The sequence below is a fragment of the Hirundo rustica genome, chromosome 8 (assembly GCF_015227805.2).
Source record: "Hirundo rustica isolate bHirRus1 chromosome 8, bHirRus1.pri.v3, whole genome shotgun sequence".
NCBI classification, from domain to species: domain Eukaryota; kingdom Metazoa; phylum Chordata; class Aves; order Passeriformes; family Hirundinidae; genus Hirundo; species Hirundo rustica.
The window spans coordinates 31,538,978-31,566,783 of NC_053457.1; the positions used below are offsets into that span (position 1 = coordinate 31,538,978).

At 41.2% G+C, this 27,806-nt stretch overlaps 1 protein-coding gene across 1 annotated transcript in view; it reads left to right on the forward strand.

Annotated features, from left to right (window-relative positions):
* The first annotated feature begins 3,189 nt into the window (after positions 1–3,189).
* TACC2 (transforming acidic coiled-coil containing protein 2) overlaps positions 3,190–27,806 on the forward strand; it is a 129,010-nt gene continuing 104,393 nt past the window's right edge. The window contains 3 exon segments of the mRNA XM_040071005.2: positions 3,190–3,288; positions 12,513–12,648; positions 17,223–17,300. Of these exon segments, the coding sequence (XP_039926939.1) occupies positions 17,268–17,300 (33 nt within the window). The 5' untranslated portion in view covers positions 3,190–3,288; positions 12,513–12,648; positions 17,223–17,267.

Consider the following 27,806-nt stretch of genomic DNA (forward strand, 5'->3'; position numbering starts at 1 on the left):
TGCAAATTTGATATGAGTAATTTGCTTTCGGATGCTGACAGAGAAAGGCTCAAGAGAGGATCCAAACAAGACTGGGGCCCATTGTACACTGCAGTACACAAACACGTGGTAAAAAATATTCAGGATGCAGGCTTAACAAATGTGAGTTCAAATTTTTTACTGTCATCTCACTATGCCTAACAAGAACTCAACATTCCGCAATATTGCAAGGCATTGCCCTGCTTTTTTGCTTTGAGAATTCTGCTTGCCCAGATGATCAGATCTGTGCTTTCCTAGTGATTATTTTGTATCTATGCCAATTGTTACTGTCAACAGTGAAAATGGTAAGTGAAGAAAATGTCCTACCTGCAGCTGACTGCAAGATTCTCCAGCTGTCTTTATACACCCAGACTGGTTTTTTGTCTGATGTTCATTCAGTTCTCATCCATGCATATACATAAAACCTTATTCTCATGGAATTGAGAAGACTCACATAGAGGAATCCTAAAATAGACGTTTCAGATCTAATGGGAGAGTTTCACTGTGTGCAGATTTCACCATTCCCTCTTTTGCTCCTCTCAGGGTGCAGAAATGAATGCAGAGTTTCTGGCATTTAGCAGCAGATCTCCAACTGAACTCTAATTCCTAATGTACAGTTCGTATATCCCATGATCATACAGGTACTGTATTTCAGCAAGCAAAAGTCAGTTTCCATTGTCACCAAATACAGAGCAGTAATGTGGTTTTTTATGGTGCTGAGCAGTGAATTACAAGAGGGATTCACAGTGCATCTCAGTTTGGGAATTGTGCAGCACACCAGTGCCCTTAAAACGTGGATCTACCGCTGTTTCATTTACTATCAAATCTGATCACTTGTCCTGATTTTCTAGCAGATGTTCCCAGGCATTAATGGAAAAAGATTTGTCTTTAAATGAGACCTTTTAGTCACTTATAAGCAACGTTGCTTATAATTTTAAAACATAAACCTTTTTGCATTTTCGTTGAATACACCAAAATAAATGCTCCCATTCAGGATGAAGAGATAAAACAAGAAATTAGTTGTCTGAAAACACAGCAACACAGGACCTGTTGCCCAGTGATGGCTTTTCCTGATATAAAGTTAATCCTGGTATCTGAAATGGGGCTTGGGCTAATTGAAAACAACAGAAATTAAACATCTGAGATATTTGGCATTCAGCTGCCAGCCCTGCAAGCAAACACAGATGAGGGGAAGCTCTTAATGAGTGTAGCTAATGTAAAAACATAGTTTTAGCAATGCAGAGGTGTGAATTAGTATACCTGGTTCTTGCAGCAGCTTTTATTTGTGTATTTACAGATAATCCTGTGGGAGGTGAAAATCTGGCCCCAGATATTCCTCAGCAGTGTGGATTAGGTTACAGCCCATCACATCACCATATGCATTGTGCCAGTCTAAGAAGGTATTTTCAAAGAAGTATGAAAGAACAATTATTAACAGAACTATGAAAAAAAGCCAAAACAAAACAGGGCCCAGTTTGGTGGGAAAAAAATCCTGGTAGGATCAAACCCTCTCTGGCACCAGAAACGCTTTCTTTTTAAGGGCTTAGAATGTTTCATTAAGTGAAAGACTGACACCAGGTTGCTACAAAAGTAACATCTGGAAGTCAAGCTGCCGGAGGCCAAAATGCCGAAAACCTTCCACTTTTTCCCTACAATCAAACAGCAGTGCAGAAAAATAAAATAAAATAAAATAAAATAAAATAAAATAAAATAAAATAAAATAAAATAAAATAAAATAAAATAAAATCTTTGCAAGAAGGACTAGGAAATATACACATGTATCAGTGGTGCCTCAGAGTGGAGAATAGCCAGACAGCTGCAGCCTTGGTGGTCCATCCAGCACATCTTGAATGGAGGAGCAAACAAATTAAAAGCAAATGCTGAATAATTTCAGATTTTTTGCAAAAGCGGAGGGCCCATTAGTGTTCTAAGGATTTGTGCACATATTTTGCAGAACTGCGTGGCGATTTTTTGGACATAAAAAATTTAATATGCTAATAATTTCTGTATTCACAGAAAAATAATGAATTGACTATTTCTTATAGGAGACTCTACAAATTATCACCTCTTGAACTTTGCCAATACCATGCAAACAACTGACTTATGCCTAAGCACTTTTGTGATAGGTTTAATCCTATCCCAGCAATCATTTCTTCATATTTTGTGCCAATGTGGACATATTTATATTTATGTGTTTAAAGGCCTGTAACTCACAACCCATTAGGAAAGCAATGTTTTGGGGGGTTTTTTTTGTCCTTTCTGGAACTGTATATCCCAAGGAAGGGATTTTTCCAGAAGTACCATGTGAGTGAAAACGTGCTCCACTTAAAAGCCATTTCAGCGATTGCTGCGGGTTTCCTGTTGCAGCGGCACGTGCTTTGGGGGTTTATGGTTGACACAACTCTGCTGAAGTGGCGTGGCTTGGTTCCCTGAAAGGCTCCCAGATGTAACACTCCAACTCCAACCACCCCGTTCAAAGCAGTGGCTGAAAGCTCCATCTCATCCCATGTGGGAAGAGCCAAAGCTGCGTTCCCTCTTTCCTGCCCCCCAGAGAAAACTGAACGCAGGCAGAGGGATGGAGACGGCAGCCGGGGCAGAAAAGTTCTTTTTGCTTCTCTCCGTCCTGCCAGGTAATCTCTCAGCGTTCCTAGGCTTTGAGTGCTCCTCCTGAGCTCCAGCAAGGCATTCCTTAGGAGACATGCAGAGCAGCGCTGACTTGCAGTGGTGTTTTTAAGGCAGCTGTCATTTCCGTGCTGGTTGACTTCAGGCAGCAGTGCTGTTGTTATTTACATTTGTCACCTGCTAAATTGATCCATTTCCCCAACCTTTGCTTGCGAGGTCAGGTGAAAGGGACAGCCTGGGAAGTTACAGTCCTGGAGCAAAAAGCCAGAGGGTGAAATTCCAGTGACATTGGTTTAACATGGAACTTGTCTCCCTGCCTTAAGCAATCCATATTCCCACAACAGCGGTGCCAACGTGCTGCTCCCAGTGCACAGGACCTGTCCCGTGTCATTCCCATCCAGCAACTGAGAATTCCTGGGAAGAACTGATGTGTCATAGCCCCACAGCTCCCTGGGTCAGATTCCTTACACTTCATAGCTCTCCAGCATAGTGTTCTCAAACATCAGCCAATTCACATTAATAGAACACTTTCATGTGATCCGGGGAGAAAGGGGATCCACACACCAGCCAGGAGGGAAGGAGTGCAGAAGGTTATAAAAATCAGGGACAGAGCGGTGCATTTTCATTTTTAGTCAAGAGGAAAATTGGGTAAGTATTTTTTTTTTTTTTTAATCAGTTCTTTAAATTTTAAAATGTCTAGACTCAAAACAGTTTACTAATTATGTTTTAGACATTACAAAAAGGCAAAGGGAGTGTCCGACAAGTAAAAGAATTTTTTTTCCTCTGTACCAGAAAAAAAGTGTCTCCTTTGAGGTTCTATAGTTTCATGCTCTCTTGTATAACTTGTTTTACAATCCCATACCCTATATAGCGTGTCTACAGGATGATGTCTTGTTTAGTCAGTATCTCTCTAAGACCAAGAGACTGATCATTAAATGTTCATGTCCTAAAATAGCCGTTTTAAAAACAAGTTACAACATTACAGACTGTCATAACTATTTGCAAATGCTGGAGTTGTTAAAAGTGGCTCTCTTCCACTTGTTCTTTTTTGTTTTGTTTTGTTTTTGCAGAAACAGTTCTAAGGGCTTATGTCAGGAAGGATTGCTTGTTGTTTTGAAGTTGCCATGTAACAACAAGAATGTGTGTTTCTCATGCAGAATTTCAGGGATGAAATGAGCTGGCTGCTCACTAAACAGATTGTGCAGATGTTTGATGATCTTCTTAAGTGGGAACTGTCTCCGATGTTTTGTCTTTCATGCAGAGCAAAGTTTGTTTCAGGCCATGAAACACAACACTGAGCAGCTGTAGGTACAATATTGCCTCTGGTGACCCAAAACTTAGAAATCTTCAGGTAGTTGAAGTCACTTCCAGTCTTACACACTAGGAGAACCAATTAAATCGAAATGAGGTTAGCAAAAGTTTGGTTGTTACTGCTTTTTAACATTGATGACATGATATTGAAATCCACTGTCAATGTGTAAGTCAATGGTCACTTCAGTTATTTCTGGATTTTATTATTGAACAGGGTTTATATTATCATCATGTTTTGGAAACTGTTTTCCAAGTTTAAAAAAATGGGTTTGTCTTCTGGCAAAACTAGCAATCTTACTGACAGGCACAGGATGACCATGGCAGGCATGCTTCTATCTGTATTATAAAGCAGGTATTCCCCAAAAAACCTGATCTTACCTTAAAAACAGAGTGTTTATAGCTTGAATTTTGTCTTTGTGAATCAACTCTTCAGGATCAAGCTGCTAACTGCCTTTTCCTTTTACACAGCCCAAAAAGATGGATTAGAAACCCACAGAAATATAGGAGTTAAAAAAAAAATACATCCCTTCAAGTCAAAATGTTTTCATTACAGATTCAAAGTTTAATTCAATGCTAATACATGTACTCACTCTATAAATCTTATTTTATAAGGATTTTGGACAGGAAAAAGTGCTGGTAGTTGACCAGAAAAGTCAGATGGGCCTGTGGGTAGATGATCTAATCCTCGCTGGCTTCGTTTTAATTAACCTGACATCTGCATGTGCATCACATCCAGTCATTTCTCCATCTCCAGGGCAGAGTCCTGTGACAATGACAGGCTTGGGTACCCTGGCCTAAGGAGATCAGTGGGCACTTTGCACACACATGAATTGCCTGGCTGGTGTTTTCATCAAGCATTTGAACAATCTGTGGGAAGCTTGTCTGGGGAAAAGCCAACATAATCTGACCTAAGTTACACTCGGGTTGGAGTTTTATCAGTAAAGTCCATATCAAGTTTGAAAAGAGTAACGTTTTACTCTGCTTCTGTGATCTAGGCTTAATGCTAAATGAATGGCTTAAGTGCAGTTAATTGATTCCACATTTAATTGCAGAAACTAATGGTTCGAAGAGCTGCACTGCTGACAGCCAGGATAAGAGTTGAGCCATCAGAGATTATGGTTTTTATTTTTCTTGACATAATCCTTTATAAGTACTGTGCTCTAAAAATCACATGGTGAAACAAAGCTTGATTTAATTTTTGTATGTTTTCATTAGAAGCTCTTTAATGCAGGATCCTGTGAAAATACAGCTGTTGGTCAAGATCCATATACAACATATACAAGCCTCAGCAAGCTTGACAAAATACTGAACTATATAGTCTTGCCAAATTAAATTTGTCATTAAATGCTAGTTAGGGCTTGACAGACTCATTTACTTCTCTGGTTTCCCAGCAAGCAAAAGATCCAGCCAGAACTCTTTATTCTTGGGGAAAAGCAAGCTTCAGCCAGCTTTGAGTCCTTGCAAATGGATTCAGATATTTATATTTATTTGTTTCATGTGTAAACAGTAGTGTACTGCGGGAAGTTTTGTAGGACTTTAATGGGTCTGTGCATAAATAAAAGGTAAGGATGATTTATTTTATTACCTAGATGAATTCTGCTTTTCTCAGTATAAGTAATCAGAAAAGATTTACTGGTTCATGGCAACCTGACTCGGTGAAAACAGTTTTTTCTTGCTACCAAAACATAATGTGATTAATATAGTGCTAATATTTTTGTTTTGATATGAACAGCTGCCGTATTTTCTACAGGGATATTTTAGAAGGGAACAAGACCAGTAGAATTGTGAGTAAGAAAGCAGGATGGTGAGATAATCTCCCTAGAAACAATGAAATAAACCAGAAAACTTTATCAGTGAACCAACACCATGGATGTTTCTGCAGAATAGATCTTAGGAACTGACCAACTGACACAAAAGAATTCTTTGGTAAATATTATTTCAAAATGTGTTGTCCCATTCCCAAAATGTGTTTCCTCCAGCAGACCTGTAAAAAAAAAATACCTCTTTTGGGGAGATACTAAAATAGGGAAGGATTTGTTCCTCAGCTCTGTTTTCTGTGATTCTGTGAAGTGTCAGCCAAACAGCACCATTTCTGTGCACTGAAGGTTCACTGTCAGATTTTCACAAACCCTCCAAAAAAGGCAGAGAGGATCCTTCTAGATCTTCTGAAGCACAAACAATTTTTGATGTTGACAAACCGACATCGTGAGCAACCCCTGGTTGAAGCCAGAAACACGATTGCTGCAGTAAGGAAAGGGGGGGAAAAAGTACAAAGGAGCTGTTTGTGAGTGCCAAAATCCCAGTTTCATAAATCTGCAGGTTTTGACCTTTTCTGCCTAGATTTTAATGTGTTTTTAGCATGAGTTCTCCAGCACTTGAGGGGGATGTGTGTGCTCCATTATGCAAAGCTGTCAGTTCTAACAGCGGTGTGATCTGCTGCCCATATTTTTGTCTCTGTGTTTTATATCCACAGCATGTTGATACTATTGAACATAGGGTAGTTATTAGTATCTGTTGTGATAAGTTGCATGCACACTTTTTACACTGCCTGTTACTCACAGTAAGTGAGTAAAGCTGGAAATTATACTTAACCACTTTCTTGATGAGAAAGACCTGGTTTTAGCCACACTTTTGGAGCATTGCACAGTTTTATTGAACCCATATGAAAATCTCAGCATGGTACAAAGGGCAGGAGGTTTAAATTCATGGTCTACATAAAGTGGGGTTGGGGTTTTTTTTGTGGGGTTTTTGTTTTGTTTTGTTTTTGTTTTTGTTTTGTTTTTTTCTGTTCCTTTGGTAGATTTTTAAATCACACAGTGCTCACACCAAGGGGTGAAATGTGTCAGGAGCACTGACCGTGGAAATATTCCTGCATTCTAATAAATGAGCCTCAACATTTCTTAATTGTCCTAGGTGCAATATTTAGTTCTTGCATGAAGACTCACCAGGCCACAACAAATATTTCAGTCATGGCTCTATTAAATCATTTCTACTGGTAAAAAGATTCAAGAGTTTCAGAAACTACGCTTAAGCTTTTTGCACTAATATATTGTACAGTTTCATAATATCATTTTGTGGCAAGTTCTGTTCTTACACATGAAATTTAAAGAGGTTTGAGTCAATCTATGGGCTATCACACTTTTCAGAGAAGAATATTACTCCTTTTTGGATGCACAGGAGTTCACCAAGTAATCTTTAGGAGTTTACTCAAACAAGAGGAAAAGACTCACATTTGGGTACAAGAAGAAACCTAAATCTTTATTCACACAAACTTTAAGCTGGACAAACAATTGTTGGCCTTATTTTGTGCTCATTGCACTGACTTGAAACATGGTTAATATCCACTTTTTATGCTTAGTTGCCTACACGCTGTCAGGGTTTTCTGTTTAAAGTAGAAATTTTATATATTCCATGTTACAATCCCTGCTTAAATCTGCCAGTGTAGTGCAAAATAATGTATAACAACTATTTTGTGAGCCTGGTCTACAGGGAACCCTCCCTAAATCAGAACTGAGATTGAGTCAAGGTACTGTAAAGCCTGCAGCTAGCATATTCCTTAATGATGATGAAATGCCAATGAAAAAAATACACCTGTAAATTAAGAGTGAACTTCTGAAACTGGATATTGGTCATATTAGTGGAAAATGAGAACACGAACATAAATAGTGGGGACTCAGCTGGAGAAGGCTATAAGTTATGAGAGTTTAAATCTGTCATTAGGTGAAGCTGATTAGGTTTAGGTCTGTCAGAAGGATGAAGAGTTGTGCCATCTGTAACAGCAGTGAGCAGCTTAGGTAACTTTATCTCCACCAACCACCAGGGATGACCAGGACCACTTCCCACCAGCACAGGGTTAGATCATCTTCTAAAAATGCCACTGCCACAAAGGCAAACATGAAACCCCGTCTAGAGGGGGATACTGCAGTTCAGGCACCATTTGTTGTCTCCAGGTTATCATAAATACATGAAAGACTGGCTGTAACTGACTTCTCTCAACCTTGTTTTGCAATTCTGCTTAGCTGAATCAAAGGAATCAGGGGGAAAATGGGTTTATAATTTACATTCAGCTTAAACATTAATTCATTGCATTAGTTTTGACACGGTAACAGGTATGAAACTATGGTAATGTCTGTAAAGAAACATTCTTATTAGTATGCAATTATCATCCTTTGGAAAAACAGCACATGAAATTATTTTAACCTTACTGTTGAGGGTTTTTTGGGTTTTTTTTAAATTTATTTATGATATCTTTCAGGATGATATTACTCTGCACAAAACTGTTTGTGGCTGACCTTACAAATAAGCATGAGGAAGCATTTTGGTCCTGATGAGCCTTGAAACATGATGGAGTCTTTTTGTGCAGGGTTAGATCGTACTCAGAAAAGTCCATCATCCAGGGAATATTCCATGTAAAATATAATCTCTTCTTTTAGAACAATAATGCCAAGTCAAACCAGTAATCATCTTTCTTCTGTACCATTCTTCTGAGGGCTGAACACCAGCTGTACTTTCCTGCTTGGCTCCCCTGTGCCTCAGTTTCTGCTTTTCTAAAATGTCAGCAGCATTCTCCTGCTTTGTGAATCAGTGAGGAGCTCACACAAGTAATCCAACCAAATGCTCACAGTACATCTAAGTGTTGTGTTTACTTAATCTAACTGTTTTCAAGGTGCAGAAGACTGAAGAAACTCAACAAATTTAGTTTCAAAGTAAATATTTTTTCTTTTTCCCAAACTCGGGAATCTTTGTAAACAACTTATGAGCACTATCTTGACTATAATTTCAGAGGTCAGTGACTCAGTTCCCAGAGTTAGTCCTGCAAAAATACACTTGCTTGGACTAGAATATGAAATCTAACCCCTGTCTGGCTATTAGCAAGTTGTCTTGATGTGCAGCTCTCCTGAGAGATTTATTTTCACAGCCTGCTCTCACTACTGATAGATCACGTATTGACAACTGCAAAATAAACAATAGCAGAGTTTTTATTTAATTTCTTCTCACTCAGTGATCTAACAGCTATCATGAAATTACTAAAAACAGCCTCAGGATGAATGGCCTCTAACTGAGGATGAAGAAAATCATCTGCATAAGATATCTGCATTTATATATATATGTAATATATGCATGTGTATACATCTGTGTACCTGTGTGGTGTCAGCAGAAAGAAAACCATTAAACCTCCTCCCCTCAGCCCAGGGAGAGTCTCTGAGCGCTGGAGGCTTTCCAGGAGCCCAGGAAGGAGTCCTGCCCTCCTGGGATGTTTGTGTGGGCACAGAGGGTGTGTGAGCACAAAGCCCAGAAAAGCAGCTGCAACCTGCCAACGCTGACATGTCAACAAACACCTCAGGCCAGAAAAGTGGGAGATTAAATACTGCTGCCATCCACAGTTAGGGAGAGACAGCTGCTGGCAGCTGGTTCAGACCCCACAGCTAAAGCAGAACAAGCAGGGAGGAACCCTTTCCACCCTGAGCAGCTCTGGATCTGCCTCTTCCCTGCCCCCAGAAAACCAGTCCCTGTGACAACTCCGCTCTCCCTTGTGTCTCCACTGAGCCTCTTGGAGAAAGGGAGGGGAAAAAAGGGAATGCACAAACAGAAGAAACAGGTAAACTCAGAAGGGAGAGCAGGAAAAATAACCTGAAGGAGGAAAGACCTGAAAAGAGGCAAGGAATTATTCATCCTGTGGCACATTCTTCCCAGGCCCTACACGTGCCTCTGGACATGTTGAGCCAACTGATCCCACCTCGTTCCCTGCTCTGCCTCACAAAACATGGATTTTTGTCTCTCCAAGTCGTGTCCCACCGCTCCCAGTGCTGAGAATGGACACCAGAGCAGGCAGACCAGCTCGAGGAGCAGAGAGCAGGTTCTAAAAATCCTCCCTTCACATCAGACCTCCCACTGCTGCTTCCAGAATTCTGCCCCAAGTCAGAGGGCATGCTCTTCCTGCCTCAGCTGTGAGATTTAGGAACAGAAATTCCTCTCTTTGACTGAATGACTGTTTGCATTCAGAGTGTGAAAACACATGTAAACTTTGCCAAATTGGCTGTGGACCTGACTTACACAGTCAAATATGTCTCATAATACAAGTGTTGGGGAGGTATTGTTCATAAATCATAATTAGCTGTTTAGAAAAGGCTAGCAGTAATATTAAGGAAATATTTTTCAGTCTTGCACGATGATAGGCACAGATTGACCAGGTGAGCTATGTAGGTCAGCCTCCCCTATAGCTCTCAAGCCCTGTTAGCTGGAGGTGGTGGTGTGTTACCCTGGTTTTTCTGAGTTTCTTTATTAGCCTTTTGATTTTCATAAATAGAGTCAGATCTTTTAGTTACTGTTGAATATTAGAGCAGTTTTCTACCTTTCCCACAGAAGTAATATAAACAAATCCTTTGTTTTTCATTCTCTGTCCTTTGTTTGCATATTTCTAACCTGAAAACAATTGTAACTGACAATTGGTCTGGTCACTGAGGCTGAGGGGTGGAAACCCCAAAAAGCCAATCTTCTGCTAGACCCAGAAATGTATAAAAAGTAAAAAAATAAACAAAGGGTCCTCCTCTTCTCTCCGCTCTCTCAGCTGTGAGCTGGGATCAGAAGGACCTCTGCCTTGCGAAATCTCTTGTCTGCGTGTGACTGCTTTGTGTGTCTCGGTGACAGTGCTGAGAACTGAAATAGGATTCTGTCTCCAGCTCTCCATAGCTGGAACGTGCACGTGGACATGGAGAGAGAGCCAGTGCTGCATATGGAATCTGGTGAAAAACTGCCGGTGTAAGTGTGGTTTGGAAAGAGGAATGTTCCAATACTTGGATATTCTTACTTGGATCATATATATTCTTATGAAAAACTTTTGGCATCGCTTTTAAGGACTAAGCCCTGTGCAGCGCTTTGACATCTGCAGCCAGTGCAGCAGAAGGGAATGTGCGTGACATGAAAACATTTAATGCTCAATGCCCCAGGGAAAGTTTATTGAGATCCACAGATGTAGGCACTGAGCACCATTTTAGGCACCCTGAGGTGGCCATGGCATCCTCATGGGACTAGCAGATAAAACACAGAATTATCTGAGGTCCAAGTCTTCCAAAGAGACAGTTAAGGGATAAGTAGGATACAAAAAAAATCACACTTAAGATTCCCACAATCACTTTTATTTATTATTGCTTGAAACTATATAGTATTAGGGAAGTTCTGTTAAGAGCTGAAATGATAGACTCTCTTTTTACAGCTGGGAGAATATTACTAGATAGAAAGTAAACCAAAATATTTTTAGCTCCCCCATGTTTCCTTAGGAAGGGCACCTCCTGATGGAGCTTCCAATAACATTAACTCAAATTCCAGCAGAGTCTGGTAACTGGGGCATGCTGAGGAAGCCAGCGCTGACATCCTACTTCTGCCACTTGGTGAGCTTTTTAACCTTGGGCAAATCCATTAATCTCCAAAGAAATATGTGCCTTCTTCTGCACTTTTGTGCCATAAAACATAACTTAAACATCTGAAGGAGCGCCCTGAAGTGCCACATGGGGCTGATTAGAAGCAATGGAAGTATGTCATCAACTGGATTTTTCCAGGCCAGGTTGTCATCCTGATTGAAAATTAGCCAGAAATGGGAAGAATAATTTTTAACTTTCATAGCCTGTTTTTTAAAACATGCTTTCATGTCCTAGTGGCAGGTAGCTCAGCGTCCCTGCTTCTTTTCTTTCACACTTGTAAATGAAGTGGGGCACAGCAGCCAAGGCTGGGCTGCATCCTCTGCTGTCCTCTGAATCTCATCCCTACATGGGCTCAGTGATGTGATCTCCATAGGCAATTTATGGTTTTCTTGGGGGAAGGGCACGAAAATACCATTTCACAGCTCTCACAAAAATCCAGCTCAGCTTTCCGTTGCCAAGCGACATCACGGGTTTACAGCAGATCCAGCTGCTGAAGTTACTAAGCAACGTCCTTCCCATCAAGTTGTGCGCTTGAAAATCATTGCTTGTTTATTAATTCTCATGATGGGTTATGGTTTCCCCTTCCCCAGATCTTGGTATGTGCTCTTCTAGAGTTTGTGAGGGAGCAAAAGCCCAAGGACTGTCATGGGTCATGGTTCCTGCAGATCTCTGTGATATTTTGTTGGAATATGCAGAAACTTGGAATGGTTTTGCACTATTACATCAGGACAGGAGAAGAGTAAAATTCTGAACACCTCCCCTTTCTTCTCTTTCCTGTGGGAATAGCTGGTGTGTAAGAGTATGCTCAGTGCTTCAGCAGAGCTTTGCAACGCTTCATGCGTAATACCAATCACGTGAGAGTAAGGAACATAAAACATTTTGTCTTAAATTGGCAGTATTTGTGCCATAAAGTAAAATGATCTCAAACTAATTTGTCTTCTACAAATACCTAAGGTAGCATGTCTTCAATGGACAGGAAACTATCTTACCTGTGTAGTGTGTGGTTGGTAAGTGTGCCCAATACCGTATATACTGGAATTAAATTTGATCACTCATGACAAATTATTTGGCTCTTACTGAAATGCCTAACTTATTAACCCACTACATAGCTTATCTTTGAGTCTGAGCTTTATTTTCCTCTAGTTTGAGTCTTCCAGTCCTCCTGGATTAAACCCTGTTTTGATCAAGAAAAGACAATCTCTCCCTGGATGAGCCTGAAGTGTGGATGAGGAACCACAGGGGAAATTCCAGCAAACAACAAACAGTAAAGCAGCCCCATGTGAGTACTTCTTCCCCCACAGTTCCAACATAAAATCAAAGAGAATAAATAGGGACATCAGAGCTGGTGGTTTACACTTCACACTGGAACAGAGCAGAAGATCATCCTCTGCAAAGGTGGGAACAGCTTGCAGTGAAGAAGGGCTGCTTGGGATAGAAGTGAGTTAGTGAATCCTAATTTAGACACGAGAGTGGGTCAGAAAACTGACCCGGAGGTACAATGCCAGTGCTGTCAGTCAGGGTGGTCGTGGGCCCAGGGATCAGAGCACAGGGTGGCTGTGTTGGTGTCACTGCCCTCATTTCACACGGCTCACGGCCCTGGCACCAGTGCAGGAGGTGCGTGTGCGGCTTTGCAAACCTTGCACAGCTTAGCCAAACAGAGGGACTCTGCTTTGCACGTGTGTTGATACAAACACACAATCAGAAATCATCATCTACGGATTACTGAAGGTCGTTTTCCCCAAAGGTTCTGCCAGACAATCATTTTGCAAGGCAGCTTCTTCACTTTCACTTTGTGGCATTTTCTGGCCTTAGCTTAGAAATGGAATAGCCCCTAATGTGAGTTCAGTTTGTTTTGATGAGGAAATAATGCAGCTAGCAGAAGTGAGGATGTATTACCAGGCTTGTGTTTTCCTGAGCTCCCCCAGGATCCCTGCTCTTAAATTCATGGCAGAGAGCCTAAACAAAAAACATTGCATAATTTGTTGTCTATAAGACACTCAATTCTGCAATGACCCCACTTTATTTTTAAGGAAGAGCACACTAAAATTTTGAATTGATGAACTTGAGATTTACTGGATTCTGAACTGGGCAGGATAGACCAGAGAACGCTGGATCACCAAGTTCATAAAAAGAAGAAATATTTAAAAGGCAAGGCAATTCATGTAGCCCTTGATCTTGCAACTGTGCATTCCAGCTCATCGCAGGCTTTATGTTTCCAGGTTCCAAGGAGTTTATAGATGGAGATTTTGTGGAACAAAAGTCAGCAGAGAACATTTTGCTGCCCTATGAAATCCTGCCTTTTGGCTGTGTCAGATATGACTTATCCATGCTGGATTCAGCAATGCTGCCTCTTCGAGGTGCAATAAACCCACAGTGCACCATTCCTTTGGTTTGTGCCCCCAAAAAGCTCCATGGGTGCTTACAGAAACTCGTTAATCTCCTGGAGTTGCCACTAAGGATAAATACTCTGTCTTTGGTTACCAGCTGTGTGTCTGAGCACCCCTTTGTGGAAGCATTGCTGGAACGGACAATCAGAGTTAATAATAACAATTAGCTGGCCCATAAACCAGTACTTCTTGCAACATCACATTTCAAAGGGTTTTTGTCACGTCTCCACCCTTCAGGATGATTAAATGGGAAATGATTTCACCGTAACCTGAACAGGCACATCAACATTTGCTAGCAGGTATTTCTGACAGCTTTCAAGGGTAATACAAGAAAATGAAAGATGGGCTTAAACACATAAACAAACCTGGACACAAAATGCAGAATAAATGTTCCCCCCAATGCTAATTTTCCCTTGAAAACAACACAGGGATAACTCCGGTGAGTTATTGACACAGTTCCACTGGACAATTTTTGCAAGAAGCACTGCTTCTACCACGAGCCAAGAAACGGTAGAAGTGAAATGTGTTTGACCCCAAATCGACGTTCTCTGGGGCTGCTTTTGTGAAAAACATTGGCACTGGATTTATGGCACTCAGAGAGCCTGGCAGGAGCAGGGGGAGGCCGGGCTGAGGAGGTGTAACTTGTTTTCTTTCTCGCCTGGGGTGGAGGCATGTTGGTTGTTGAGCAGGTTATGAAGGTGGGTCCCGCAGAGAAAGCCTACATTTCATGAGTCTGAGGAGAAGTGGGAGGAAAATCAGGTGAAAACTGGTGAGGTGAAGATGGAAGGAATGGTTTGAAGACACGCTCTAAAAGCGTCAGTGAAGCCAAAGGTGCCAGATCGGTCTGGGAATGTAAGTGCAACGTTCAACATCCTCTTGCTTGCTTTCAGGAGAGCAGCTGTTCAAAAGTCTCTGCAGGCTGAATGGACCAATTTGGTACCAGCGAGCTGTTTTTGAGATCTGTAGTGTTCAAATAATTTCAATAATGACATGTAAATTGTAAAAGATACCATAGGTGATGAATATTATCTTTTGGTTAACCTATGTTATATTTAATGGATGGATTTTTTAGCATGTTTGTAATGTTTATTTGGAAGTCTATACATATGATAAAGCACTTGTAGTTTGCAACCTAAGTAATGCCTGTGCATTGAATGATTTAGAAGTAATGTATGTAAAAAGGATTACAGTAACACTGTAATCTAAAAAATTACCTTAGCACCCTGCAATGTAATTCACACTTTAATATTATTATCGCTTGTTTCATTATTGGAGAATCTGTAATGTCTTGATTTCCTATTTATAACATTTATCTTCATTATTAAGCAGATGGAAATGTGAGAATTGTGTGAAAATTGTGAAATTTCATGCTCTAGGGAAAGAAAAGAGTGGGTAGACAATATGATATGATGTGTTAGTGGAGATTTTTGACAGCTGGCACTTCTGCTGTGCTCTTGTCATTTTCTACTTTGATTCCCGTGCCTTTTAGTAAAAAAACTGTAAACAAAGTATTGTTATCTTTCAACTCAATATTACAACTTTGGCCTCTATTAGCAGTTGCTGTCTTTAACAGTCAGTATGGCTGAGCTGGTGCAGAAATATTGACAGTATATTATGCACTGGAGAGAATTTGCTCCAAAATAAATGGGACAAGATTGTTGCACACATTTGCTAATCTATTTTAGAACTTGATGAGCAAAGTCTGCATTTTGCACAATTGGTGTACAAGACCCCACCTCCAATTAACTGAACAACTCCATGGGGATTTGGGAGAGTTTCATTCATTCCCCAGTTTATGTTATTATTGCAAATGCTTGTGAGGGGGCAATTTAGAGAGCTCTGAATTTTCAGGTGTTTTCACGTGCTGTCTGTAGGGACAGAAGAAGGTCTGGGGAGAGAAAAGCTCAGCAGGTCAGGGGAACAGAAATGCCACAATATTCGCTCTTAAAGAATTGTGCTGGCTGTTGAGGGAAGCACATCGCCTTAGTGGAGTTGTTCTTCACCTCCTGTGCATTTAAACCCTAGTCAGCAGCTCTAACAGTGTGAAACTGTTTTATTATATCAATACATACTCAAAATATTATAATCTTAATGTGTTGTCTTGGAACATTTCACTGGGCTGAGCCTGGGAATATTTGTGTGTGTTCATTACTCCATGATGGAGTACCTCGTACTTGGGGAACAGTGATTCTGAAAATGTTATATCCAGCCTTCAGCGTAGTTCAGAACTGTTTTAAAACTGCTTAAAGCAGGAGAGGATTTGGCAGCAATCTCAGCAGATAAAACCTCACGTTGCTAATTAATCACTGGAAGTGCAAGCCTGGCCCCAGTGGTTTCAACAGGAGCAAGTTCAAGCACCACTGGATCCCCTGAAGACAATCAAGTTTAAACAGAACAGAGCTTAAGAGCACAGCACCAAACTTCTCTCTCCCCAAGCCTCCTGTGAAGAAAAATAATGTTTTAAGTTTTAAAAAATGTACTGTGGTAATAAGTAACAGCATTCCTTAAGAGCTTGTATGGTTTCCTTGGCGTTCAAAGTGCAATCTCCCTTTTACAGCCTGACTTTAATGGAGTTTTTCTTGACACACAAAGCAGACCAATCCCAAATTCTTTGGGAAAAAAAAAACCAAAAACCTGAGGAGACTGCAATTTTCACCTATTCAGTAATAAAAAAAATACAGTGAATTTCAATGCATGAGCCCCCAAATACAATGTCTAGGACGAGAAAGTCTATAAGTGAATCACTGGTGTGGATTTTTACTATTGAGTATCCTTCCAAAAAAAAAAAAAAAAAAAAAATTTAACGATGCCTGGGGAGACACTTGACTCCAGAACTGCTCAGAGGTTTTTTTGAAATTAAATAATTAGAGCTGAACTAGTATAAAACCAGTAGTAATTATGGTAGGCAGATCCACTTGAGTCTAAAGAAGGTGTTTAGAACACAACACTGTAGCAGAACAATGCCTAAGAAAAGCAGGAAACAAAAGCCAGTGATCAGGATTAAAAATCCATTTACTCTTTTCTCTGAGTGCATTGATTGAAAATTGTTACAGTGATAGTCAGGTTTACCACCATGGTTCTGACAACGTGAGCAGACAGCTTGGTCCAGGAGTTTCAAGAAATAAAAATAGTTTGAGCACAGTTAAAACTGTTAAGATTTTCCTGTGGGCTCTCCATCCAAAGTGACTTTGACAAGGAAAATGTCCCTCTGTTCAAATGTCATGGGATAATCCAGAAGCAGAGTAACAAAGCTGAGTTTCAAGGACTGCCTTTTGAGAAGACAGCAGAGAGACATTAGGAAATAAAAGCGTTAAGAGTTCTTTTCCCCCAATTTTTGACTGAATGTCGAGAGGGGCAGCTGGTGGGGTGGCTGAGTTGACAGCCCTCCACAATTTCCAGGGCTTTCTGTTGTTTAATTTTGGTTTGGTGTTTTACAGCACACCAAAAGCTTTTTCTTTTCTTCCAGTGATCTTTCTTGAAGTGCTGAGTGATCCTGGACACCGGGGTCGGGATGGGCAATGAGAACAGCAGCGCAGAGAATGAGGTGAGTGCGACAGGGCAATTGTTTTTCCTCCCCTCCTAGCCTAGAGCAAACCTCTCAGAAACTGCTTCCACGGGCCACTAACCCCATATTTATCTTCTGCTCCCCGTTACACTCATATTTAAGTGTCATTCATGGTAAGTGAAAGCAGCTTGGTGTGGGTTTTTTTTTCCTTTGGCAATGACAGTGCTCCAAAGCATCAGGGCACGGTTCGGGGCGGTCGTTCCCTGGTGGAGAGGATCCCTGAGGGATGCCCATGGGATGAGCAGGGCTGGCTCATCCCAGCACCCCATCCTGGCAGCCGTGGGCAGGGAAGGGCTCAGGATGGCAGTCAGGCTCAGCCCGGCTCCGTGGGCAGCTGGCAGGGCAGGGCAGGACCGGTACCCTAGAGCATCACAGGGAATGACATCCCTGGGGAGGCTGAAACAGGGTCCTGGCCATGGGCAGGGTGGGGACAGGCCCTGGGAGCTGGGCAGTGCCTGTGGTGGCCTCAGAGCCCTGGCACACAGCAGCTCCTCCTTGCTCAGAAATGACCTTGCGCTGTCTGTGTCCCCATCCAGGACTTCACACCCGTGTTCCCAGGGTGTGCTGGTAATGCATGGGGCTGTTTGGTGGTTTATTTTTAGATTCTTGAAAGGGAGGCGGTGAAATGCTCTGGCTGCTGGTGTACAGTTACATTAGAAGTTATTACTCTGATACAAGTCTGAATAAAAGCTGTAATTCATTAATTTCAGCAATTCAAACACCGGTATGTATTTTTATCCTCTCCTCTTCCATGTGTCGTGGTAGCTGCTAAAATGCATCAGGATTCATTTTGCTTCCAGCATCAGGATTCACTTTGCTTCCACTTCAGGTATCAGATCTGTGCCTTCTGCATTGCAAACCCTCTCAAGGCAATCAGTATTACAACTATTACAGGTTTTTTAATAAATAATTTTTAGAAGAAAAATCTTCCATAGTTCGTGGTTATTCTTATTCCAAGTTTTATTGTCAGCCCAAGATTTGGTCCCAGTTTTTCTCAAGGTTTGGGAAGAAGGGACTGTGTTAATTTTTATAAGTAATAAGAATTTCTTCTCCATAGTGTACAGCTTCCACTCAGGAAGCTATTGGAAGCCAAATTTATTTGTTCAGGAGTCATCCTGAGGCTGAGAAGATTTTACTTAAAAACTACTGAATTTGTCAAGAAATGTAGTAAAAAAAACAAAAACAAAAACAACTCTTCTAAAAGGAAAGGAAGCTTCTGGTCTCCTTTTCAGACTGTAAAACCCAAAACAAAAGACAACCCACCCCCCTCCAAACCCAATGCAAAATAAAATATGCTAAGAATCTGAATTATTTAAAAAAAACACTATTAACAGAGAGATAACAAGAAATAGCAACAAAACTTAAATATTTTGATTTTCAGTCAGAAACTCCCCCATGTCAATAAAGCCAAATATACTCCCAAGCCAAGGAGCAGAGCAAGTAGCGGATGATGAAACTGGTTTGCATTTGAAATGTTAGCACCAGGCTTGGCTGCTCTTTTACTTCTGCATCTGCTTCTGGCTTTTGGGGTTTGTGACACTGGCTGCACATTTGCAAGGCAGATACATTTAAGTTTTCAGCAAGTTGTAAAAAAAAAAAAAAAAAAAAATAAATAAAAAAAATATCTGGTTTCTTTTAACTGTTTTTCTTTAGTAGCAATCAATGCTTTGGAGAAGCAGCCTGTACTTGACCCCCTTTGCTGGCTGCCTTTCTTTCCAACCCTAACACCATTGAAATAGCTCAGTTGGTGTTGTTCTTAGGCTCAGAACCAGTTGGTCTGGGTTGTTTTTGTTTATGTGTTTATCAGAGAACACCACTGCACGGCTCATACTCTCAGTGAGTCATTATTGGAAGCCTCACACATGGTTTGCATTAAAGCTGGGAGAGCCTGTGCTAAGTTTAGAACTCATTTAATGAGTGGGAAGATCTGTGGAATAAATGTGCTACTAGGAAGAATGTAGTAGACACTTGGAGAAAAAGTATATAGCCAATCTGTCTTGCAAAGACTGAGGAGAATGCCATCTAAATTTAGTGGCAATGAACAAAGATAATGCTTGGATAAAACAAGGCTGGGGCCAGCAGTATATTTAACAGAGTGATTTCACATATACTAACCATGTTCTGCTGTAAAGCACACAAAGTCCAAACTGCTGAGAGATTTTAGGATTGTGCCCTGCCCTATTACAGTGGGCTTATGCTGAATTAAACATAAGCTATTTTTAAGAAGCATTTTCCTTGAGTAGTGAAACTCCACACGAAGAGAAAGGAGAAATTGAAACATTCTGGAAGAACAGATATTTTGACCCAGTTTGATGCTTGAGATCCAGCCTTTAGCAGGCAAAATACAGGTGAAGTAATGGAGGTGTTCTTTAGTGGGAAGCTGTGGAAAGTTCTGCAGTTTTTGGAACTTTGAAAGGTCTCAACTGTTGTGCTGCCCATTAAACTGATCTTTCTTAATCCACCCAAAAGAACTGGGTATCATGGAGGAGTATGGCTATCATGGAGGCATTGTCTTCTGTTCCTTGACTTTTCTGGATGGCCAAAGTCCAAAAATCATCTACATGGCTTTAATAAAAGGAAAACACTCACTCTCACTGGAGCTGAGGTAACTGCACTTCCTCAGCCCTGCACCTCTGGATAGTCTGGACTCAGGTGCCAGCTCATACAGCCACAGTCAGAAATGAGACCAAGCTGAGCTGGACCAACAAATCTGCTCCCTAAAATGTCAGAGTGAGACACATGGTCTGTGGGATGCAGAGTGATCCCAGACGTAACTCAGCCTCATCCATGCTGCTCCAGGGGCTGTGCAGAGAGCTCAGGGACAGCTCCCAAAGTGACTGCACATTACAGGATTATTATTAACTTCCCTGACTGTATTTTGTCTTTATTTTTACTAGAATGATGCCATTACCAGGGCACTTTTGCTCTCATTTTAAAAGGGTGGGTGGAGGGTGTTGAAAACAGAAAGAGTTCTTTATGACTGGGGACATGAGCATAAGATTTTGACGGGCTTGAATAGGCTGGATTTTCTAATATGGAATACTTTTAACTCAGGGTTTTAATTCTTGCCACTCAGAGTTCTGAAGAGGAGCTCTGTCATGTTCCACAGCCTTTCTCACGACTACAGAAAAGTCCCCAAGTAATTGTAAAGCTCTTTGAAGGCGAAAACTGGTGCTGAATTGAAGTTCTGGTAATGCATCTTTTGCCCCAGAGTTGAAGAGGGAATTTCAAAGTCAGTTAGACATAAGTTATTTCTGCATATTTTGCTTTATCCTTTCTTCCTCTTGGTTTTCTGAATAAGCAGAAAAGCAAACAAAGCTGGTTATTCCACATCCCTGTTATTGTTCATTTCTCTTTAAACACAGATCTTAACGTGTGGTTATCTTTTAGTTCCTGTTTTCTGCTGTGAAATGTGTAAGACAGCCAACACTTGCCACGGGGCCACAACTCCTCAAGAGTCTGGTGGTTGTCTGAAACACCATGCTGTGATTCCTGCTCAGAATTCTCCCTCTGTTTCCTATGAACAAATCTGACTGCAGAGCACACCACAGCTAACATTCTGCATTATTCCTTTTCCCATCTCTCACCTGATTTGAGTCTCTCTGAACTGGTGGCTCCTGTTTGCTGTGGTTGTCCCTTCAGACCCTGGAGCTGCAGGGAGCAGCAGAGGACGCGGCAGCGGCGCTGTCCCGGCATTCAGCCCCATTCCCACACGTGGGAACTGGGCAAACCCCTCCGAGCTCTGGGGCTCACACTGCGTGTTTACATACTTTTCCAACAGTGCAATAACATCTGTGTACATGCCATTTTTCACGGCCAACTGGGAACAAAATCGCGTTCCCAATTTTCCGCACTCTATTTTTGCCTGGAGCGTTTTAACGGGATTCGCTGTTACCCTACACGGGCTCTTCTCTGGGTTTGTTGTGTGCACTGGGATTCACAGCTTTCACTCCCTGAATTGTGGTTCTCTTTCATTTCCCCTTCCATTTCATCCAGTGTTGTCAGGTTGTTGCTGTCAGTTGGCTCCAGTCTCTTCCTGATCCTTACATAGTCCTAACATACCTCCAGCCACCACATTAATTAATTCTTACTTCCAGTGGTAATTACTGCTGGTCCAATATTCTGTGGTAAATAATGCCAAGTATTTCTTTGACTTTACTAAAAAAAAAAAAAAATTCTCTGTTTTCAGAGAATTATATGTCCTTTTCTGCAAATGCAGCAAATTCTGGGACACTTCTCACTGCAATGAATAATTATTATTGTCATTATTTTTTACATCTTTCCTGTGAGTGAAGGAGAGGGGATGAAAGAAGAAGATTCAAAGTTGTGGTGGAGTTCTTAATTTGAAAGTATCGTGAAAAGGAAGTTGAGAGACTTCTCTTCTGAATTAATGGTTAAAGCTTCCTTCACAACTGTAAAGCCATCATCGTTTCTCATGGGTAGAGATGAAAAGGAAAAATATATTAAATTTATAAAGTTCCTCTGTAATTATTTACTACGTTTCTCCATTTAAAAAAAATAGTGTGAAAATGTTGGACCTGCGTTTTCCACAGTTGTGAAATTACCAGCCAGGCAAACAGTGTTGGCTGGGAAGCACAACAGAGCTTGGGACTCAACCTGGAGATTATTTTCCTAATAGTACTTTATTTGAATCTAACAGAATCTTCTCAAGTCATTTATTGTCAGGCTGCTAAGGACCACTCAGCAGAAAGCTGCTTTAGCCAAAACTGTCCTGACTGAAAATTGCAAGGTAGGGGACCAAGATTTTCTTCCCAAATTCATCAACTTTATTCTCTCTCCCTCCTGCTGTATCTCATACCCCTGCCATCCTTAAGGAAATAACACAGGCACCCACCAAACATCAGGAAAGGGACAGAGGAGAACAGCTGCAGCCAGGCTGGTGAAGGTACAGCGATAACCATGAATTTTCCTTTGCTTGCTGACCGCAGATGACATCAGACAGGGGGAAAGGTGAAGTTCAGGAACGAAGGGGTTACACAGCCGTGCTTCACTCACTCACTGCCTGCTCCTCACACACAGCCAGGCTTCTCAGGTTGCTGGGAAGACACCCATGTTGACATTACAAGAATCTAAAGACAAACAATCTGGTGCCCTCGGTGGGCTGGAAGAGTCGTAAACACAAAGCGCTGAAGCTTGAAGGTTTGAATTGTTCCTGCTGTGGCTGAGAGGAGACTGTATTCTGGGAAAAAAAGCTAAATCCAGGATAGGATGGTGACTATAAATATATAAATATAGACACACCAGTGTTTATTTTTGTGTTCACAGCCAATAGGTGTTCTCAGGAGGAAAAACAGCCCTTTATCTCTAAGAGAAGGTCATAGGTACTTGCAATCAAAAGCTGTAAGAATTTTTCAAATACCATTGTTACCATATCACAATTTACTTTGCTTCTTGTATTTGTGAGCAGCAAATTAAATAAAATGAGAAGCGAATGCCAATTTTTGCATTCCTGCCCCTTTGAGGGTTTTAATTAGAATAGGTATGAACTTAAAACTCTACTCCCGTGAGAGACAAATAAACCACGCCAGAAGCAACAGCAAATTACACCATTACTGATTAAAGAAAAAATCTACTGTAATTGCAAAATTCTATACAGAGACTCCCTTAAGGATGGAGTCTGCCCTTCCTATCTGATCATGTCATAATTACACCCAACTGATTAAGTAGTAATGATGTTTGGGAAGAAAAACGAGAAGTGGCCACGGCAGGCATCCCCTCCAAACTGCTGTACTCTGAAAAAAAGGGGTAACAGTGCACCAAGGTGTTTGCTAAAATCACATTTAGCTCCCATCCAAGGGGCTAAAACTGAGTTTTAGTGTAATTCTTCAGATCAGAAGTGTCACATGGAGTTCAAGCTTGGCTCAATATATTGGGTAGTGATTTGTTACTCTTTGGGATGGATCACTGGTTTTGCTGACCAGTGTTCACTGGTTTTAAGGCAAAGTTCCAGTTGTTAAAGGAACATCCACTCACTATCCACTTATTTGTTTTGGTACCACTTCTCCAAACAAGGGAGAGACAACAACTCTCCAAAGATACGAAGTTTTAAAACTCTAACTTTCTTCTTGGCAACTGTGTTCCTGCAGAACAACAACAAAAGCCGGAAGAGTGAAAAGGTGGTTTCAAAAAATCCTGTTCTGTCTTTAAAAATTTCAAGAGCCTTTTAAAAACCCTGATTTCCCAACCATGTGAACAACCTCTAGCAGGGAGACGGCTTTTTTAAAAAAACCTATTCTAACACCTCCCTCTCACAGCTCTTAATGGAAGACACGGAGAAAAACAGAAAGGTGATTTCTGGTTTATTGATTGAGATTTGTAAAGGCTTGCTCCAGCTTCCCTTCCACGAAACCAGAGGGAGTGGGAAGGGAAAATCGATGCAACCCCTCAAAGATTCCTCTGAGCTACTCAGAGCCCTGGCATGCTCCAGCAACTGCTGTCGAAGGAAATAAAAAAATTAAAATAAAAATAAAAATTATATTAAGAAATATAAATATAAATATAAATATAAATATATAGATAAATATATAGATAAAAAATGTATAAACTGCTATAAGTCCTCCCTCAATGGGGGGATGTGGCAGAGGGCAGATGGAAGAGGGAGCAACTTTTAGCGATAGGAAAGAGGGAGGGGAGTGAAGGCAAGTTCACCTTTCTGAGGGGGTTGAGTGGGAATGCCAGGTGTTGCCAGGAGAGCTGTGCTGTGCTCTGTGAGCTGCTGCTGTGTTGGGAATCTTGAGGTTATGCAGCATTAAAGGCATTTCTTTCTGCTGTGATAACTCCAGTGCAGCCGTGCGCATCATCCTTTTGGCTACATTGTTAATGGAGTTCTCCTTCTTTTCTTTATATATATATATATATATATATATATATATATATATATAAATAAATAAAATAATCTTGTTCAAAGCCATTGGGAAAATAAGGTGATCCTGTAGATTTACTTTGTGTTCTTGCAGACTCCAGTGCTTCTGGAAGGGTTTAATGCAAATTACATTACATTGCATATTTCAGGAGAATCAGTTCTATTCATTCAAATACTGTGTTGCCTTAAAGGGGAAAAAAGTATGAGCTGTTTAATTTTCCTCCTGTTGTTTGTATGCTCTCTGTGACAGAGCTGGTTGGTTTGTTGTTGGGTTTTAAAAATTATCCTAGACTTTAAAATGCTGAGAACCTCTGTGTTCTGCTTTTTATTATAATTATTTAAGTCTTCCAGTTAACTAAATCTTTATAATGAGAACCCTTTTCAAATAGGAGTGCACTACACTTGAAACAAATGTAGAACAAATTTACCTGCAAGCTTCTGTACTCAATCACTTCAGAGGCTGTATGTATTGAAACTCAAAAATTAATTTATTTAGCTGCAGCTTTCTGATGGTACTTGTGAACAAAACATAGTCTTTATAATTGTTTTCACACATGTTAATTAAAAATTCAAAAAGCATGCTTTGCAAAGCTAGTTCAGCACCTGATTTGCATAACTAGCCGAAATTTAAAAAATCAAATTGAAAAATTGAATTATGTTTTTCTTCTGTCTGGCTTAGATTCACACACCATGTTCTTTTGTGATGATTACATGAATACATTAAATGTAGAAAACCAATATATCAAGGTTTTCTATATCTTGGCATATTAGTAGTTCATTTTACATATAAATATCTACATTAAGACTGATTTTAGATTATTACTGAAATACTCTTCTGTGCTTCTTTTGAACATACGTGTGTGCTTTGGCCTTACTTAGGGCAACTTTTTGATCACTCAAACATCTGAGAGCCTGGAAAGAAAGAAATAAAGAGCGTCCACAGTTCAAACTCCTCTCTGCTCCAGCTGTGCTGCTGAGGTTGTTTTAATGCATGTTAAATTTGGTAAGGAACTGGAAGAACAAGAGTCAGATTTTTCTGTGGCCAAAGTCAGTCACTTAGGGGATCGTTGGGAGAGGAACTATAGCTTCTTAAACATTAGTTCCCTGAAAGGACAAAATTATTTAAAAACAAACAAAAGTCAAAACCAATCAACCCAAACAAACAAACAAACAAAACCAAAAAAAAAAAACCTAAAAGAAAAAAACCACCAGACCCCCGACCCCAGTCTATGGAAAATGTTAAATTTAGTCTTCAAATGTGTGCACACAACTGGTTTCTCGTGATCCTTCTCTCTTCTGCTGGATCTGCCCCTCCCAGTGTTTTTGTTTGGACATTAAGACCAAATTTTGGTGTAACAGCTGATAAAATCACTGGGACACGGGCTCTTCTCTGTGTCTAATATGGAAACATCCTAATGGGGTGTTCAGGTGTAGCAGGCACATAAATGTCCGTGTTCTGCAGGTCATTTGTGAGTTCTGAAGATGAACAGCAAACTTCTACCAAATCATTCTGCCCCAGAGTGTCCCGTGCCCCAGGGAGGCAATGCCAGATTATCCTGGCCCCACGTTAAGGTTTCAAAGTTTCCCCAAACAGCTGTACTGCTGCTTGTGGGTCTTCTCATATTTGTAGGGCTCTTCAAGCCTCAGTGGCCAAGAGCTGTTGGGTTTGAGGCTGGTGAGGAGTTTCCTCCTGTGCCACAACCCAGCCCCTGTGGCTGATTAACTCTTGGTTATCACCTGCCTGCTGGGATTTGTGACCCTGGATGACAATCCAAAGGATCCTGGTTCTCAGGGAGTTTTACTTTGGAGATTTGTGTGCATCCCCATCGCACTGTGGCTGCACAAGTGGGGTGGCTGTGATGCCTTAAGTTTTATCTTCCATGTGTTTCATGTTCTGTGCTGCCCAGGGGCAGCTCTGAGCTCACACTCAGGGTCACTCAGCTCTCTGCACACAGCAGTGACACAAAACAAATCCTGTTCCTGATGGACACCAAGGACAACTTTCAGAACCAAAAAGCACAAACAGAGGTGGCTGGAGGGAGGAACAAGAAGGATGGGACCTCACAGCCTGGAGCTGCAATTGGACAATTAAACCCCAATGTGCAAATGGACCAAAACTTATAAAAGTGTGAGACCTCGTGACCGTTTGTCCATTTTGTGACCATTTTGTGTCACCATTTTGTGACCATTTTGAGTCCATTTTGTGACCATTTTGTGTCCACCTTGGGTGTAGCCCTGGCCAGGCTCCTGTCCTGCCCAAGGTGTACCCTAAAGACCTTTTACCAAATATCTACTTTATTCTCCAGCTCTGTCCAGCCTCTGTTTCAGGTCAGCCTCCCCAAGGCATCATTGCAGCTCAGCAGAACGGAGCACTGTAACCTAAAGGAGCTTTTGGAGCTTAGTGGCTGATCCTGTGAAGGAGACACTAATGAGAAGCAATGTGTGGCTACTGAGACTGCACTATGTAAATGAGTTAATCACTTAATTGCTGTGCCTTTTCTGCTTCGGCACATGACAGAGGCTTGAGGAGGAGACAAAACACACGGCTCTTCATCTCAGGGGAGATGTGAGGTGTTCCTCCTGAAGAAAATTTGTGGTGGTAGTAGTAGACAGGAGGAAAAATGAATAATTAATTCTCACTGCTCTTGCCAACCGCTGGAGGCATCTGGACAGTTTTATAAATTGGACTAATTTCTTGGGGTTCTCCGTGTGGTTCTCCTGGCCCTGCCTGCCCTGCTGGGAAAGGAAAGGAGGTCATTTCTGTCTGCAAGGGGTTGGAAAATGATCTTTTTAATTCGGCTGCTGCTGTGAGGCATTTGTTTGTGGCCCAGCTCTGTGTCTGACCCACTTGTACCTCTCAAGATAAGACATGAAACAGGGACTAGGTAAGAGCATGGCCTCACCTGGCTTGGTGGGAATTTACCCACCCACTGATTGGGGGTTTTTCCTGGTGATTCATTTAATAACACATTGTTTCATAGCTCTTTCTCTCTGCATACTGAAATAAACTCCCCATGCAGATTTCTCATGCAAACAAAAGCAAGGCTGCCCAAAACTCTCCACCAAAATCAAAACAGAGCCCTGTAAGCTCACTCAACTCTATTTTTTCTTTTTCTCCCTGGCTGAAAGAAACAAAACTCCTTGTATAATTCTTGATGTTCTAGTATTGTTTTCTTGGTTTTTTTGCCATATACTCTGGGTTTTCAGCCAACATATATGCTTAGATAAATATTGTAAATGCCAGATGTCAGCACATGCTGGGGAAGTGCTTCACAATCACAAAACCAAGAGCCCTTGGTCTCTCCCAGCGGGAAGTGGGGAGATAAAGGCGACTCCTGCAAACCAAGCTGCAGTGAAGGGGCTCCTCCAGGGAAAGGCAGAGGATATGAGAGTTAATCAAATTTGTCTGAGGTATAAAGAAAGTATTTTTGTATTTTCAGTGTGTCCTGACCTTTTCAGCTGCTCATTTCATGGGCTTTGCTTGTCCACTGGGTGTCTCATTCCTGGCTCTGAGCTCCAGGAGCTTTTGGCCGTGTGGGAGCACACCGTGTTTGCACAGAGCAGCTCTCTGCAATTTATTGACTACTGCTAGAGCAAAATCA